At 32.7% G+C, this 15,383-nt stretch overlaps 1 protein-coding gene across 1 annotated transcript; it reads left to right on the forward strand.

Annotated features, from left to right (window-relative positions):
* The first annotated feature begins 4,686 nt into the window (after positions 1–4,686).
* Positions 4,687–9,743, forward strand: LOC109207973 (auxin transporter-like protein 4). The gene is made up of 8 exons (XM_019370972.1): positions 4,687–5,237; positions 5,473–5,673; positions 5,758–5,943; positions 6,154–6,266; positions 6,410–6,593; positions 6,773–6,870; positions 7,730–8,195; positions 9,119–9,743. The coding sequence occupies exons 2-8, from the start codon at positions 5,491–5,493 to the stop codon at positions 9,359–9,361; spliced, it is 1,473 nt and encodes a 490-aa protein (XP_019226517.1). The 5' UTR covers positions 4,687–5,237; positions 5,473–5,490; the 3' UTR covers positions 9,362–9,743.
* Positions 9,744–15,383: the final 5,640 nt, after the last annotated feature.

The following is a 15,383-nucleotide window of genomic DNA, read 5'->3' on the forward strand; positions in this document are numbered from 1 at the left end:
TTTACATATTTTCAAAGTTTTAATTTATATGAACCTATTTTCTTTTTAGTTCATAAATAAAAACTTTTTTATCTAAAATTTTTCGAGTAATGACAAATTGCATAACACGTTTTAAACCTCAGGTTTCAGAAAGAAATTTTGAGAAAAAGGATAAATAGAAAATAAATGCAGATATACATTTTACACATAAAATGGTAATCATAAAGATAACTGTAGCACACTCATAGGGTTCTCTCCAACAATCCAATTAGAAAGTTCTTGATATATATCTGGACTAAGTTTGTATTGAAGCTTCTAGATAACTTTTCTTTTCAAAGTGTTTTAGCCTAAATAATTAAAATTGGAATAATAATCAGGAATTGAGAATGGTGCGGTAGAGGAGAATATTGTGGGGGGGGGGGGGGGGGGGGAGAGAATGAAAAAGTTGCAAAAACAAAAACGAAAAATGATGATGACGATAAATTAAAGGGGCACTAAAAGATTAAATTGGGATGTCAAAGAAATGTTTTTTCAGAAATAAAATGTTTAGTGGAGGAAAATATTGGGCAAAGAAAGCCGACAAAATCCCGTTTGAACGGGGCAAACGTGGGGTTTTTGTAAAGAATTTTTGTAACACACATTCCCATTAAACAAGAAACTGAGACAAATAGGAAAGTCGCCACCACGAATGGCTGCTACGGCGGCCGGCCACTTCCACCACCACCATTTTTTGCCGATATCCACACCATCATTTCATCATAAAAAAGGGACATATAAATTCATTAACAATAATTATCAACTTGCATACCTTAGTAAAAGGTCAACCCCACTAGATCCTTTTATTCTTTTGGCTTTGAGGAATTCCCCAGAAAAAACGATGCCAAGAATGCTACGTAATACTTTTCGATATAAACATGAATAATTTATATTTTATATATGTATCGATAGTATAAATAGTTTATAAATTCTCAAGTTAGATTGACTTACACTAACAGGTAACTATCAATATCAAATTTAATATGATAAAATGAAAAAGAAAGCAATTATAACCTAACAATGTCTAAAAATTATTTACATTATCAGTATATAAAATATATAAACTCAAATATAAAGTCTAAACTCCACATAAGAAGTGTTACCGTTTAGACATCATCGTTATTCTCAGTGTTAAATAGCAAAAGTTCCCTTAAAAGGGATGCTGTGGCTTTATTTCCATTTATTTGTGCTTTAGTTTATGGTCCGTGGGCATTGCCTTATTTCTTTGTTCTGTAAGAAGTGTTGTCGAATTTGTAAAAAGGGAAAAGAAAATAAAAAGAAGAGGCGCGTAGAATTTTAACACGCCAAAAATAGACATGTTTTCTCCATGCAAAATAAGGAAACTGGATACTTAACGAAAGTTAAGTATTACAAGCGTTCATATTACAAACTTTACATCACCAAGAAAATTCGTGTATATTTAATTCCTGATTGTATTTATAGACAAAAGAAGTATTTTTATCTATGGTATTATCTAACCTTATTGATTGCAATAGAGTTATAATTCCTAATTTTGTAGCCCTAGTCTTGCCCTTTATTTTATTTTTTAAATTTTTGGGTCAAGGATGAGCTAGTGAACTTAGAAAATAAATAAGGAAAAGACTTTGAATAAGACTAGCTAGAATCTCAAAAACTTACATGTGATTTTGTTACTGGCATGTTGTAGCGCTAATCTATTTTTACCATTTGTTATTTGTTACTTCATGCAATTCCAACTTTCTTTCTTCTTTAATTATTTTTCCCTTTTTCCTTTTTTTGGTGGAGCGAGAGGCGGAAAGTAGCAATAAAGAGCACGCTAAATCTCCATTGGGAAAAATAACAATAAATACTAAATAAAGGCAAACATGGGGCAAATTAATTAAGAGTAATAGTACTTTCTTCTTTCCCTTATCTACTGTAGTAATCTTTTGTTCCATTTCTTTAATTAGCATTCTTTTTTGGCCCTTTAATTTTTCAATAAAGGGGGAGAAAACTAAAAAGATGAAATTTCTAAGGTGGCTGGTTGGCGGGTAGGGTCCGTAAACGCCGATTATATATATGGGCCACGAATGCAACTAAGCCGGCGGTGAAGTGGGGCTCCGAAGCTTTGATGGCTCCCGTGTCCTCCTTTTACGGCGTGCATTTTTGTGCAGCAATTGACTGCGGTAAATTACACATACGTAGTAAATAGATAATCCGCCCGTTACCATTTAATTATGTCGTTACAGTAACGTAAAATAGGATTTGAAGTTAGTAATGCCGGCCTATGATGTCAACCTATAATCACAATTCTTTTTTAAGTGAGTTTCAGTTTGACGGTTATGATGGTTTTTTGTCTTATATTTTGGACTGAATTGATACTAAGCTAGCGTTTGGCCATAGATCCCAAATTTATTTTGAAAAATCTTATTTGGGTGAAGTTTGGTTTGAAGATGAAAATGTGTTTGGACATACGTTTTCAAAACATATTTTCCAGCTTTATTTTGGAAAAACATGTATATAATTCCCAAGTTTTTGGATTTTGGCAGCTGATTTTGGAATTTGAGATTTGGGATTTGGAATTTGGCCAAAATATGGGCACAATTAATGGCCAAACATGAGTTTTGAAAATAAATTCCAAATTTATTTTGACAAAACTCATGGCCAAACGGGCCTAATATTGTCTGTAAGAATGTCACCATATTGTGTGTATGTTGCATATTAGCCCTATAATGGAGTCAAATCCACTCACACCTTCTCAGTACGACGCGGAGCAGGACTGTTGGCTTGATCTTAGTTGTAACTTTTATGTCATTTATATATAGCATGTACTAATTTTAAAATATAGTAACAGTTTGTTGTAGTTATAAAAGCTAAACTAAATTTTATATTTTTCTCGTATTCCGTTCCTTGTATCGGTGTTAAATTTGGAATCAGCACTGTTATTACAATTTACGTTTTACATTACATTACATATTGAGAGAGAACAGCATGTAATGTAAATTGATCATTCATCTCAGAACTGCAGCATAATCATAACGTTGAGCGGATGATTGTTGTAATGGGCCTTACTTATCCCTGGGTAAGAAAAGGTAATATTTCTCTCAAATGTCATAAAAGTAAATAATGGGCTTTACAGCTAGGCCCACTTGAATTATACATTATACTAACAGAGGTTCCTCTTTGAGTACAACTAGCCTTTCCGTGTTAGTCACAACCGTCTCCTTAATTGATTTTCCATTTTGAAGTAAATATTGATGTTTATCAAATAGCAACTACACTATATTGGTAGAAATTTTCAATTTAACATATTTAAGAAATATTTTTCTGTTATAGCCTATAGAAACGAGAAAATTTAAACGTTAGAATGTTTTTTCGTTCTTTTGCACGCTAAAATCTGTGATCCTTAAGGATAATTTATGTAGAAGGTATAAACACGCAACACCTGAAAATTAAAACTGAACAAGAAAATAGAGGAAGATGAATTTTCTTTTAAATGTATTTGAATGACTAAATCTCTAAATGATAATTTGGTTTAACGTTCTAAATTTTATACTAATTCTGAATAAAGATTGAAATATTAGTATCCATCAAAGAGAGATATATAGCTGATATGGCATGTTTCACAATTTACTAAATATTGGAAGTAAGTTATTTTTTGCGCAAATTTGTCATTAAAATATCATTTCCTCATTCACGGTTAAAGTTTTTTTTCTTCCATTTCACTATATTAACCATGATTTATTTGTGCAAATTTACTTTAAATGTTAAGTGTTTGAATATGAACTACATTAAGTGACATGGATTTAAGTACCATAAAGAGAACAGAAAATAATGCAGATGTTGTACATGACGTTTGTATCTTGAAAGAAAACATACAAATTCTTTAATTTTGGAATCTTCCTTGTATTTAAAAATACCATATCACATGCAAAGGGGAAAATAACAGTCAAACATAGAATGATAATTGCTTCCCACCCAATATTTTTTACCAAACACCCACAAAACAAGCAATTGGGACGTTAGACTTGTAATCATTCTAAGTAAATACTTAAATCAATTAACTAAAAAGTTCTCCAAATCTTGATTTTCAATTGAATTTAACTTCTATAAACTGATGATATAATAAATATTTTTGCATTATCTTATCACCTAAAAGATAATACAATTAATCATCCATAATAATTAAAATTATTAACCTGAAAAATAAAGCATGGTATCTACTACTATAATAAGAGGCGGAGCTAGGATATGAAGGTTATAGGTTCGGAGTTTTAATCCTTTTAAGTTACTGAGTTCTAAATTAACAATTAACACATATTCAATGAATTTCATAAAACAAATACATAGTATGGACCAAAGCTACTTGATTCGGCCGAACCCGTAGCTGATTGGCTAGCTCCGCCCCTGGCTATAATAGGTTAAAGTATACACTGTGTTTGTATATAAGTTAATTAATTTTGTATTTAATAGTGGAACTGCTTAAGTTTCAATTGATGAGAATTGAGTCTGAGTCTTTGTCACCATAAACACATATGTCTTTTTTTTTTTCTTTCTACCAAAAACAAAGACCCTTAATAAGAGTAGAATCATGAGTGGATTACAGTGATGAAAAGAGAAAAAGCAAGAATTTCCAAAACAAAGAAAAAAAGTGAAAATAAAAGAAGAAAAAAAAATAGTATTTCACACATGCAATTAATATATATATATACATACTGCTTCTGCCAACTAGTGAGCTTAGCTTAGATTAGCTGCTACTAATACTGTAACAGTTGTGTTCTTTATATCTCTCTGCTTACTTGAATTCTACACATAAAAAAGTTCCCTTCTTCATTTCTTCTGCTTCTACTCTGCTCTCTAGTCTCTGCAGTAGTAGCAAAGAGAAAAAAAGCTCTTCTTTTTGCTACTTTTGAGGTGTCTTTAGCCGCCTTTGTGTTTTGCAGAGAAGTTATAAATTATATATTTGACACAAGCATTTAAGTGAATTGGTTGTTGTGGTTTCAGAAGATTTTGTGTGATCTTACAATTATTTCTGGGCTGCATTTATAATTCACTTAAATTCTTGAAAAAGAGAGATTTTTTTTTAAAAAGAAAGCTGTTTAGCTCAAGTTTTCTTCTTTCCTCTGCTTTTTTACTATAAGTTGGGGCGGTTGCTGCTAAGAGAACAAAAAGAATAGCTCAATTAGAGGAAGTGTGTATTCTTCTTCTTCCTCTTCTTCTTTTGCAGAGATCTGGTTACAAGAAAGAAAACATCTTAATACAAGGTACTTCAAGAAAATGAAAAAAAAAATGTTTTTTTTTATTTTTTTTTTTTAATTTTTCATGGGGTGGTTTTTTTGGATCTGGGGAATTCTTGGCTTTCGTTTTCTTGGGAAAAGGATGAATTAGAGGGAACTAGGGATGTGGAGTTTTCAGTATTAGGGGACTCGTGTGTGTGTGTGTGTGTGTGTGTATTCTCTTTTTTGTCTCATTTTGTGTCCTTTTTTGTGTTGTTTACAGATCTGCCAGAAATTGAAAATGTTGGCTCAGAAGCAAGCAGAAGAAGCTATTGTCCCAAACTTCAATGAAACTGAACATGATGGTGGAAAAGAATTAGAAGTTGAGAAATTAGAAGAAGATCACTCCATTTTTAATGTCAAGAGTTTCCTCTGGCATGGTGGTTCTGCTTGGGATGCTTGGTTCAGTTGTGCTTCTAATCAAGTATATATGACCACCTTTTTTTACTTTTAAGAAAAAAACATAAGAAATTTCATTTTGATGAATTTAATGTATTTATTTTTACAGGTAGCACAAGTGCTATTGACATTACCATACTCTTTTTCTCAACTTGGAATGATATCAGGCATAGTGTTCCAGATCTTCTATGGTCTTGTTGGTAGCTGGACTGCATACCTCATCAGTGTTCTCTATATTGAATACAGAAGCAGAAAAGAAAAAGAAGGTGTTAGCTTCAAGAATCATGTCATTCAGGTATATTTATATTCTTTAAAGAATTTTTATTCTTATTTGTTCTAGGATTTCCTCTATGCTAAAACTTGCATAAATACAAAGTCCGCAATTTTCTAGAGCTTTGTGCCTCGAGCTACCTCTTCCATCCTAGTATTTTATCTTCTCATTCTCACTATCAAAGGAATTGGAAACAGATTCTATATATTATTTGATTTTTTCTTGAAATGGCAGTGGTTTGAAGTGTTAGATGGACTACTGGGACCATACTGGAAAGCAGCAGGCCTTGCCTTCAACTGTACTTTCCTTCTGTTTGGATCTGTCATTCAACTAATTGCTTGTGCAAGGTATGGACTTATTGACTTATGAACAAGATCCCTTTCATTTTAAAAGGAAAAAAAAAGTACTAGTGTACATATCTGAACTGGAATTTGGTTAAAAACTTTATCTTGATGGTTTCTTTTTGGATGGTTTTCTTGACTTGGAACAGTAACATATATTACATCAATGATCATTTGGACAAGAGGACATGGACATACATATTTGGAGCTTGTTGTGCTACTACTGTTTTCATTCCTTCTTTCCACAACTATCGAATTTGGTCTTTTCTTGGCCTTGGGATGACCACTTACACAGCTTGGTATTTAACCGTTGCAGCTCTTGTTCATGGCCAGGTAAATAATTTGAGTCTAATAATTATATGTAACTGTTAATAAAAAAATTAAGGCATATATATTACTTGCTAATATACAATGATAGAGTAACTTTTTTTACTATTCTAAATAAGTCAAATCTTATTTTTGAATTTTTATATTTGGGTTTCTATTAAGTGAAAAATTATTTGTATGTATAGGTTGAAAATGTTCAACACTCTGCTCCAAACAAGCTTGTGTTGTATTTCACTGGTGCTACCAATATCCTTTATACCTTCGGTGGTCATGCTGTTACTGTGTAAGTTATTTCTTACTGCTGCTTTATTCTTAACAATAAATAAATATGAATATGTTATCTATTTTACTTTTATGTTTATATAGATAATAAGTATTATGTAATAATCCTTTATCCATATATTAGTATACATTATACTCCTTTTATATATAATATCATCTTCTTCTCTTCTTGGTCTGCTCTAGTTTCTACACAGTTTCTCTTTGCAGCTTTTGCCTCCTACCTCGGGGTTTGTCAACACCCGACAAAATCATGAAAAAATAACCTTTTCTTTTAATTTTGTAAGCTGGAAAAACAACATTACCCATTCCATTTCCCTTCACATGAAAAAACAACAGTGAAAATAGACCTCTTTTTTTTCCTTTCATTATATACAAATTTTCTCACTTTTGTTTCCCTTTAAATATAACCTTTTTTCCCACTCTTCCCATATTGCCTGTAATCTTATCCTCGTATCTTGGCACGTTCGTGGTACATGGAAACTAGCTAGGCCAAAGACTTGTTTAGTCATTAAATGCATCCCATTAAGAATACTTTCATGCATTTAATGGTACAGCTTACATAATTGTATTTAAAGAATCCAATGCCCCATATTGTCAAAGTACTTTCTTTATATGACTTCAGTAATTAAGGCATATGATTAGATTCCATATTCTTGTTTACATATAACTTATATAATATCGTGTAAATAATTATTACAGTATCAGTGTAACTTCACTTGTTATAGGAAGTTGCCTAACTAGTACTTGTTAGCCGTGTATGAACGATTTGATAGCATAAAAATTCTTTTATACTATAATTTCTTCTTATTTTTATTGGATTTATTTTGCTAATTAACCCACTTATTTAAATATTTATTCAGGGAAATTATGCATGCAATGTGGAAACCACAGAAGTTCAAGTACATATACTTAATAGCCACCTTATACGTTTTCACCCTAACATTACCATCAGCATCAGCAGTTTACTGGGCATTTGGAGATCAACTTTTAAACCATAGTAATGCATTTTCACTTCTACCCAAAAACGCATGGCGTGATGCTGCTGTGATCTTGATGTTAATTCATCAGTTTATCACATTTGGATTTGCATGTACTCCATTATATTTTGTGTGGGAGAAAGTTATAGGGATGCATGATACAAAAAGCATATGCCTAAGGGCATTGGCTAGATTGCCTGTGGTTATACCAATATGGTTCTTGGCTATTATTTTCCCATTTTTTGGACCTATTAATTCTGCAGTTGGTGCTCTTTTGGTTAGTTTCACAGTCTACATCATCCCAGCTCTTGCCCATATGCTCACCTATCGTAAATCCTCCGCTCGTCAGGTATGCATTTATTTCTCTACCTCCCAATTGTACTCTCTATACATATATCATAAATTCCATAATTCTGTCCACCAAATATTAGAAACAGTTAGCTTTGGTTTTTCATAATTTTCACTCACTTTTGACAGCTAGGTCATGACTCGGGTTCACTTTTGTTACGTATAAGATATTCAAAAATCAAATGCAAAATTATATTATATTAAGATTTTGTTATCCAAGTGGCATTTTATACACCTGAGTTGAATTGTTAGTCTTTAGATTGACCTAACAATTCACGGGTTGGTGTTAAGGGCTTGTGAGAGAGATTGCCAAAAATTCTTTGTATATGTCCCTTTGCCGAGTCTTTTTACCTTGTGGTCGAATTATAAATTCTTATCGCCTAATATTTATACAATTAGACTTATAAGGTTAATACATGTAATTCTATTTAATAAGTATTCATCATCAACTTATGATAAATGTAGTAATTATTCATTGCATTGATGACGTAAACATTCCATAACTTATTATTCGTGCATATACTTTAAATTCTTATATAAAAGTACGAGGGTGAGGGTGGGGTTTTTTTTGTGGGTGGGGGAGAGAGAGAGGACACAAAGGTACAACAAAGGCATTAATAGCATGGATTTGGAAATATATGGTAGGGGAGAAGATATAGGTGGAAAGTCCATTTCATTTAGTTATAAACTACAGTCTCACTGTTGTATTATGTCTCAGATGAGCTGGCTAGTTTCTTGACTGACAACCTTATGCCCCCTTGATTTTGACATAATTTACTGCCACTAGTATCCTGTATATATTTGCCAATGAATTTAACACTTTATTTCCATTCTGGTCCCTACATTTGTTATGTTCATAAAATTGGACCATTTCTTGATTATTTTTTTTTCTAATTTAAGGTTATCTTTTGATTGAACTTGCAGAATGCGGCGGAGAAACCTCCATTTTTCATGCCAAGTTGGACTGCAATGTATGCCATTAACATCTTCATAGTGGGTTGGGTTTTTGTTGTCGGATTTGGGTTCGGAGGTTGGGCTAGCATGACCAATTTCATCAGACAAATCGATACGTTTGGCCTTTTCGCTAAGTGTTATCAATGCAAACCTTCGCTTCCTCCGGCAAGCCTACCGCCACATCCGGCGCCACCGGCCTCTATCCACCATTAAGAAGCTCACCTAGATTTGCCGCGGCGCCAAAAGTGGTGTTGCAAAAGTTCAACGGTCAAAACTGTCCTTAGACTATGACTATCTTGTATTATATACATGGGGTTGTAGCAATACTTCCCTTACATGTGGTGTGTGCCAAAATTTTCATTTTCTTTCTTTTTACCCCCTTTAAGATTTCAATTTTTTCTTACAACATTAGATATAATAGTGTGTTTGAATTGTGATGATTCCTTTGCTATCAAAAGCATAGGCTTAATTAAATCAAGATGTATTAGTTTTTAATTTCTTCCCCACTCATGGTGGAGTAGTAAATGATTGTTGTTATAAAATAGGATTATATAGCTGTTGGTATTGTAGAAAGTTTGTGCCTTTTGCGATGTCATTATTGCTTGTCATGTTTTTTGGAGTATAATTAATCTTTTTTAAATGTTAAAGATTTGCCAACAAGGATATGATCCAATACAAGTAACCTAATGGCTCAAGGCCTCAAAAATGTTACAATCCAACGTTTTAACAACAATAAAATTACACTATGGGTAATGTGTTTATTACCTTTTTATCAGGTTATCACTTACTAATATTTATCGTAGAAAAAATTTACCTATAATTTCTTTATAGGTGATTTGATTGTGTAAGTAATTTTTTGCGCTCGGGTTTTGGGATGTGATCAGAGGCGGAACCAGGATTTGAACCTTATGGGTTCGAGATTATAATCCTTTTAAGTTTTTAGGTTCTAAATTAATAATTTGTACATATTCATTAGATTTCTTAGTACAAATATAAGGTTTGGACAAAAGCTATTAAGTTCGATCGAACACGCAACTAATACTGTAGCTCCGCCCCTGGATGTGATCCCTTTGACTTGAGATTCTTCTTTAGAGGAGTGGGGGTTGGACCCAAATTAAGTTCCTCTCACATGGAATGCACGTTTGGTTGCTAAAACCTTGTCATGTGCCACTCTTTCCTCCTACATATTCTCTCAGTTCTCTCACATGCTTATCAAAATCTTGAACATGCATGAATCTCTCCCTTTAAAGTCTCCACTTCAATTTTCTATTTCCTTTAATTACTATTTTTTCTTCTTCTTCTGTTTACATAATTAGTGTTGAATTCATATGAATTGGATTGAAGACCCTTTGACTCTCTATGATGTTAAACTTAATTTATTTATCTAGTCTAGCGTAATATCCGGGATTAAGGTGTCGTTATGCTGTTTCTTTGAATAATTAAATCCGACTTTTGTGTTGATGCTGGATTTGAGCAAAGATATGATTATATATTAATTTATGGGTCAAATTTATAAAGTTTGGACCACAGATAAGTGAGAAAACCAAAAAAGTGGTTTAGTTGGCAATTACTGTTAAGTTGGGTCGCCGAATTTGGTATTCCACTTTTGGAAATCGGTGAATAAAGTTGTAAGTGCCATTTCAAAGGAGAAAATAGACTGAATCGAATATACAAAGTGAAGATGCATCATGCATGGGAGTTGCAGCATTTTATGCTTAAATGTAGGAGTGCACAAAAGAAACCGACAAACCGCATCAAACCGATAATCCGAATCAAACTAAGAAAAAAAAATCTGATTATGGTTTGGTTTGATGTTAGGAAAAAAAATCCGACTATAATTGGTTTGATTTGGTTTTAACTAGAAAAAGTCAAACCGAAACCAAACCAATCCGACATTACATGTATACAAGTTTTTTAAAAATATTTTTTACATAAAAATAATTATTGTAATGTAATTTATTAATATAATTTAAACTCTTTAATAGTTCTCTATTTTAATGTAGAGAATTTTTCATAAAGCACCATCTTTTAGGTCTAATTAGTCATTTATAGATACCCTTTGCAATATTACGTGTTATAGATACCTTTTATGTTTTTATACAATGTATTTCATGTATTTAAGCTGTTGTATTCATTAATACAACCAAAAAAATAGGCGTAAAAAGTGGAATTCCAGCTAAGTTTGACATGTATTTAGCTGTATTCAAGCGGCATTAACGTTAAATACAGTAACGTATCTGCGCAAAATCTGGAAGGTTAAACTGGTTAAAAACGGAAGGAAATAAAATCACATGATATTCTCCTAATTTAACTCAACGAACTAAAATGATCCCTCATTAATCTGTATTTGAAAGATACGTAATAAAGATTATAGCTGAATAAAGAGAAATACATATGAATAATATAGTTGAGTAGAACTGTATACAGTTGAATACAACAAAATACAACTTAATTCATCTGAATAAAACACTTGAATACAACAAAATACAACTGAATACAACAAAATACAACTGAATACAGCTGAATAAAACTCTTGAATGCAACAAAATACAACTAACTTCTACTGAATAAAATAGTTGAATATAACTAACTACAACTGAATACAATTGAAATACAGTTGTATAAAACACTTGAATACAACTAGCTACTGCTGAATAAAATAGTTAAATACAACTGATTAAAACTGAATACAAGAGAATATGCATAACTTTTTAATACATCTAAAATATATAAATGAATGCTGCTGAATACATGTGAATACAGCTGAAATATACATTCGAATACAACTGAATACAAATAGGCGATTTGGGCGATCTAGAGAGAGAAACAGCCTTATGGCTTCGCCGGCCGGCGGCCAGCCATTAATTCCGGCTGGTCAGCCCCCTAACACATCTGCCCAACCTCCTACAACAACTACAAACAATCCCCAGCCCTCAAATCCCACAAACGAAGCCATGAATTACGCAAAAGCTGTGAACCCTACTTCGACGACCACTTCCATGCAGAATCGAGCCGCTACAGTTGAACCAATTGCTCTTCGTCTATCAAAATCAACGAATTAAACTTACCCTAAGCGATTGTAATATAGTGATAATGGAGGAGAACTAGAGAATTTGGGTGGGAGAAGAGGTATGAATCGTGGGTTGAGGGAAAAGAGTAAAGTGTATGCAAAAAGAGAGAGAGAGAGAGAGAGAACGTGGTTAGTCAATTTTACGGTGATTATGTGAGAGAAAAGACTAAAAAGGAGAGAGAAAAATATTATTTAGCATATATGGTGCCATAAATGTAGGATGTAACTATAATTAAATATTTGGCTATAAAGTAAAAGGTATCTATAGGATGTAATATTTTAAAATGGTATTTATTTAAAATAAATAGGGTACTAAGGTTTTCTATACGGCGTAAAAATTCCTTTAATGTATTATTTCAAGTATGGACTTAGAACTTTTAAATGGTCAAATGTGTTTTATAGCCCATAAAAATTAGTAACCCAAATAAAGCCCAAAGCAAAATCAAATTAATACTAATGTTAGCCAAAAAAAAAAAATCAATTCAATACTAGAAATGACAATAGTATTGGATATTTTTTTTTTAGTTTTGCATTGATTTAGAGAGTGAAAATGCATAAGTCGCTTTTAATATTATTTAGTCATGTAATTAATACTTAGTACTTATTAGTCGTACTTATTTTAACATGACTTAGTACTTTTAGATTATGTTTATTTTTATTATGGCTTATTAATTAGCAATATTTATCTTATGCAATTTGTTGAGTATTTTAGTATAGTCATGACTCCCAGTTGGACTATAATTATGAATTTGCCGCTAATCAGTTGGACTTAAGCTTTCTATAGTTTGGTAATGAATATTTCTAATTGAGTGTATTCATTGATGTCAGAACATCCCAGTATCTTGATTCATTTTTCTTGAAGCATTGACTTGGTAATTTCCATAATGAGAATTCTTGTAAACATGAAAATCTTGGGTCAAGATATTAGAAAGATTATAGCGAATAAAATTAAAAAATGGCAAAAAAGGAGATTGGTCAAATTCTTAAATTGAAGAATACGCATCAGCATGTGGAAAATGGTAAGATCTAAATCTTGTCTCCACAAGTGTGGACTTTTGGTTCATTCAAAACGCAGCAAAGTATTTGTGTTTGTAAAATCATGCTAATGATGACTTAAGATTAGTTTATTAACGGCTTTAAGTACAAGGTAATCTTCCTCGTTCACATGAATTAATTGTAGGATAAGATTGATTTACCCAAGATTTTTTAGTGTCAATTAATGTAAGAGGTAAAATGTAAATTATGTTGCTAGTGTCCTTTCTTTTTTTCTTTTTGTTATGCTTTACATGTTACTTTTCAGATGCCTTCTTGGTATCAAGTAATTTGAGAACACATTATAGTTTAAGCTACACTTATGTTATTTACAACTCCTAAATTGTCTTACAAGGTAAGTTACTGAACAATATTATTATAGAGATAATTGATGATAGGCTATAATTACGTATTTTAGTCGCTTATTATACTCTACTTTACTGCACTTTAATTGAGTTTGAGTTTTAATCGCTAGTGTTTTGCACTAAATGTGTGTTTTATGCCTTGTAGGAGCGATTCCGATCTATGTAGATGTTATGGAATGAATTCAAGCTATTCTGGAGCTTTGAGGTCAGAGTAAAAGCCCAAAGATTAAGTTGGGATCGTGTTCGGGGATCAACAGATGATAGTGCACATTAAGAACGAAACAAAGAATCAAGCAGGCTTACTGAGCATTGTCCAGTAAAATGCACATAACCTATCGCTCAAAAAAATCCATTTGGACTCCACAATATATCGTTGGAAAGCTATTTAAAAGGGCTACAACTTTCATGTTTTACATTTTTTCCAAATTTCTACAGCCGCGCCGCGGCTGTGTAAATTGTTGCTGCCCTCAAATTGCATGCTCTTTGAAGTTCCCCACAAGTACACCGCATGGCGCGACGCGCCATGCGGCGCACCTGTAATATTTTACAGAGCCAGAGTCCTATTTCGCGCAGAAAAAAGGTGTTTTGTCTGGGCCCGACCCTACTTGGTATAAATACATATAAAAACACTATTTTGAGAACTTTTGACATACTTTAGACCTAGGGAGAGCGCGGAGCCACCGTGGAGGCCGGAATTCATCAGATTCTATCTTTCTTCCATCAAACCGTGTAATCTTTACGTTTCTTTGGATGAATTGTTGTTTTGCTACCATGTCTATGTGGAGCTAAACTTCGCTTTCTAGGGTAGTGGTTGTCATGAATATTTGAGTTTATTAATTATATTACTGTTAATTCGAGTTATCATCTTTGGTTGTTTCTCAAATTCTGTGCATAATTGCTTCATTGTTTGGCCAGTAGTTGAGTTCTATTTACTATCTATGCTATGCTTGGGAAAGCCGTGTTTAGATTAGAGTAGAATTAAAGAGAGCTTGTTTCTGAACCTGTGGCTTGGGGAAAGATTTCACGGTTAGTATAGGAATATACCTAACAGTCTTGCTTAGTTGAATACTGTATTATATTCGTTCATGATAGATTCAAGACCATATGAATATAGGGTTGATATATTATGGATAGACAGATAGTATCGTGGGAACATGTTATTTATATAAACGATCCGGTCAACTAGCAATCATGGATAATTTGGATTAACAGGTGTAATTATGAACTCAATAGGATTGATAAACCAACCACAACCCTGGAATCTATATCTCCCTTAGTTACTTGTTTAAATTTTCGCAATATTAGTTTGGTAGAAAATTAATAGTTTTTATTATCTTGGACATTAAATTGATTTTAGTTTGCTTAGTTAATGGTTAATCTGAGTCTCTGTGGGTTTGACATCCGACTTTTGAGTCACTTTATTACTTGACGGACATGTATACTTGCATGTGTGTTTGGTCCCAACAAGTTTTTGGCACTACTATTCACGACTTGGGTGCTCAATTGATTGCAAAGGTTGATGCGTCGAACGCCCAACAAAATAGTTTTGCGTAAAATTGAAAAGGAGCTTATACGCCAAATTGAGGAGCTAAAAGTGGAGAGCGAATCATTCGACCATACTTTTTTATTGATGATGTCCGTGTTGAGGAAAGCACTCTAGAGTCATGTGAGGAAGTAGATAATATTATATTTGAAGACTCTAATGTGTGTACATATGAGGATGTAAATAGTGACGGAATTCTAGAGTTGGGGCGTACTGGTCCTTATT

This window comes from Nicotiana attenuata, unplaced genomic scaffold (assembly GCF_001879085.1).
Source record: "Nicotiana attenuata strain UT unplaced genomic scaffold, NIATTr2, whole genome shotgun sequence".
Classification (NCBI taxonomy): domain Eukaryota; kingdom Viridiplantae; phylum Streptophyta; class Magnoliopsida; order Solanales; family Solanaceae; genus Nicotiana; species Nicotiana attenuata.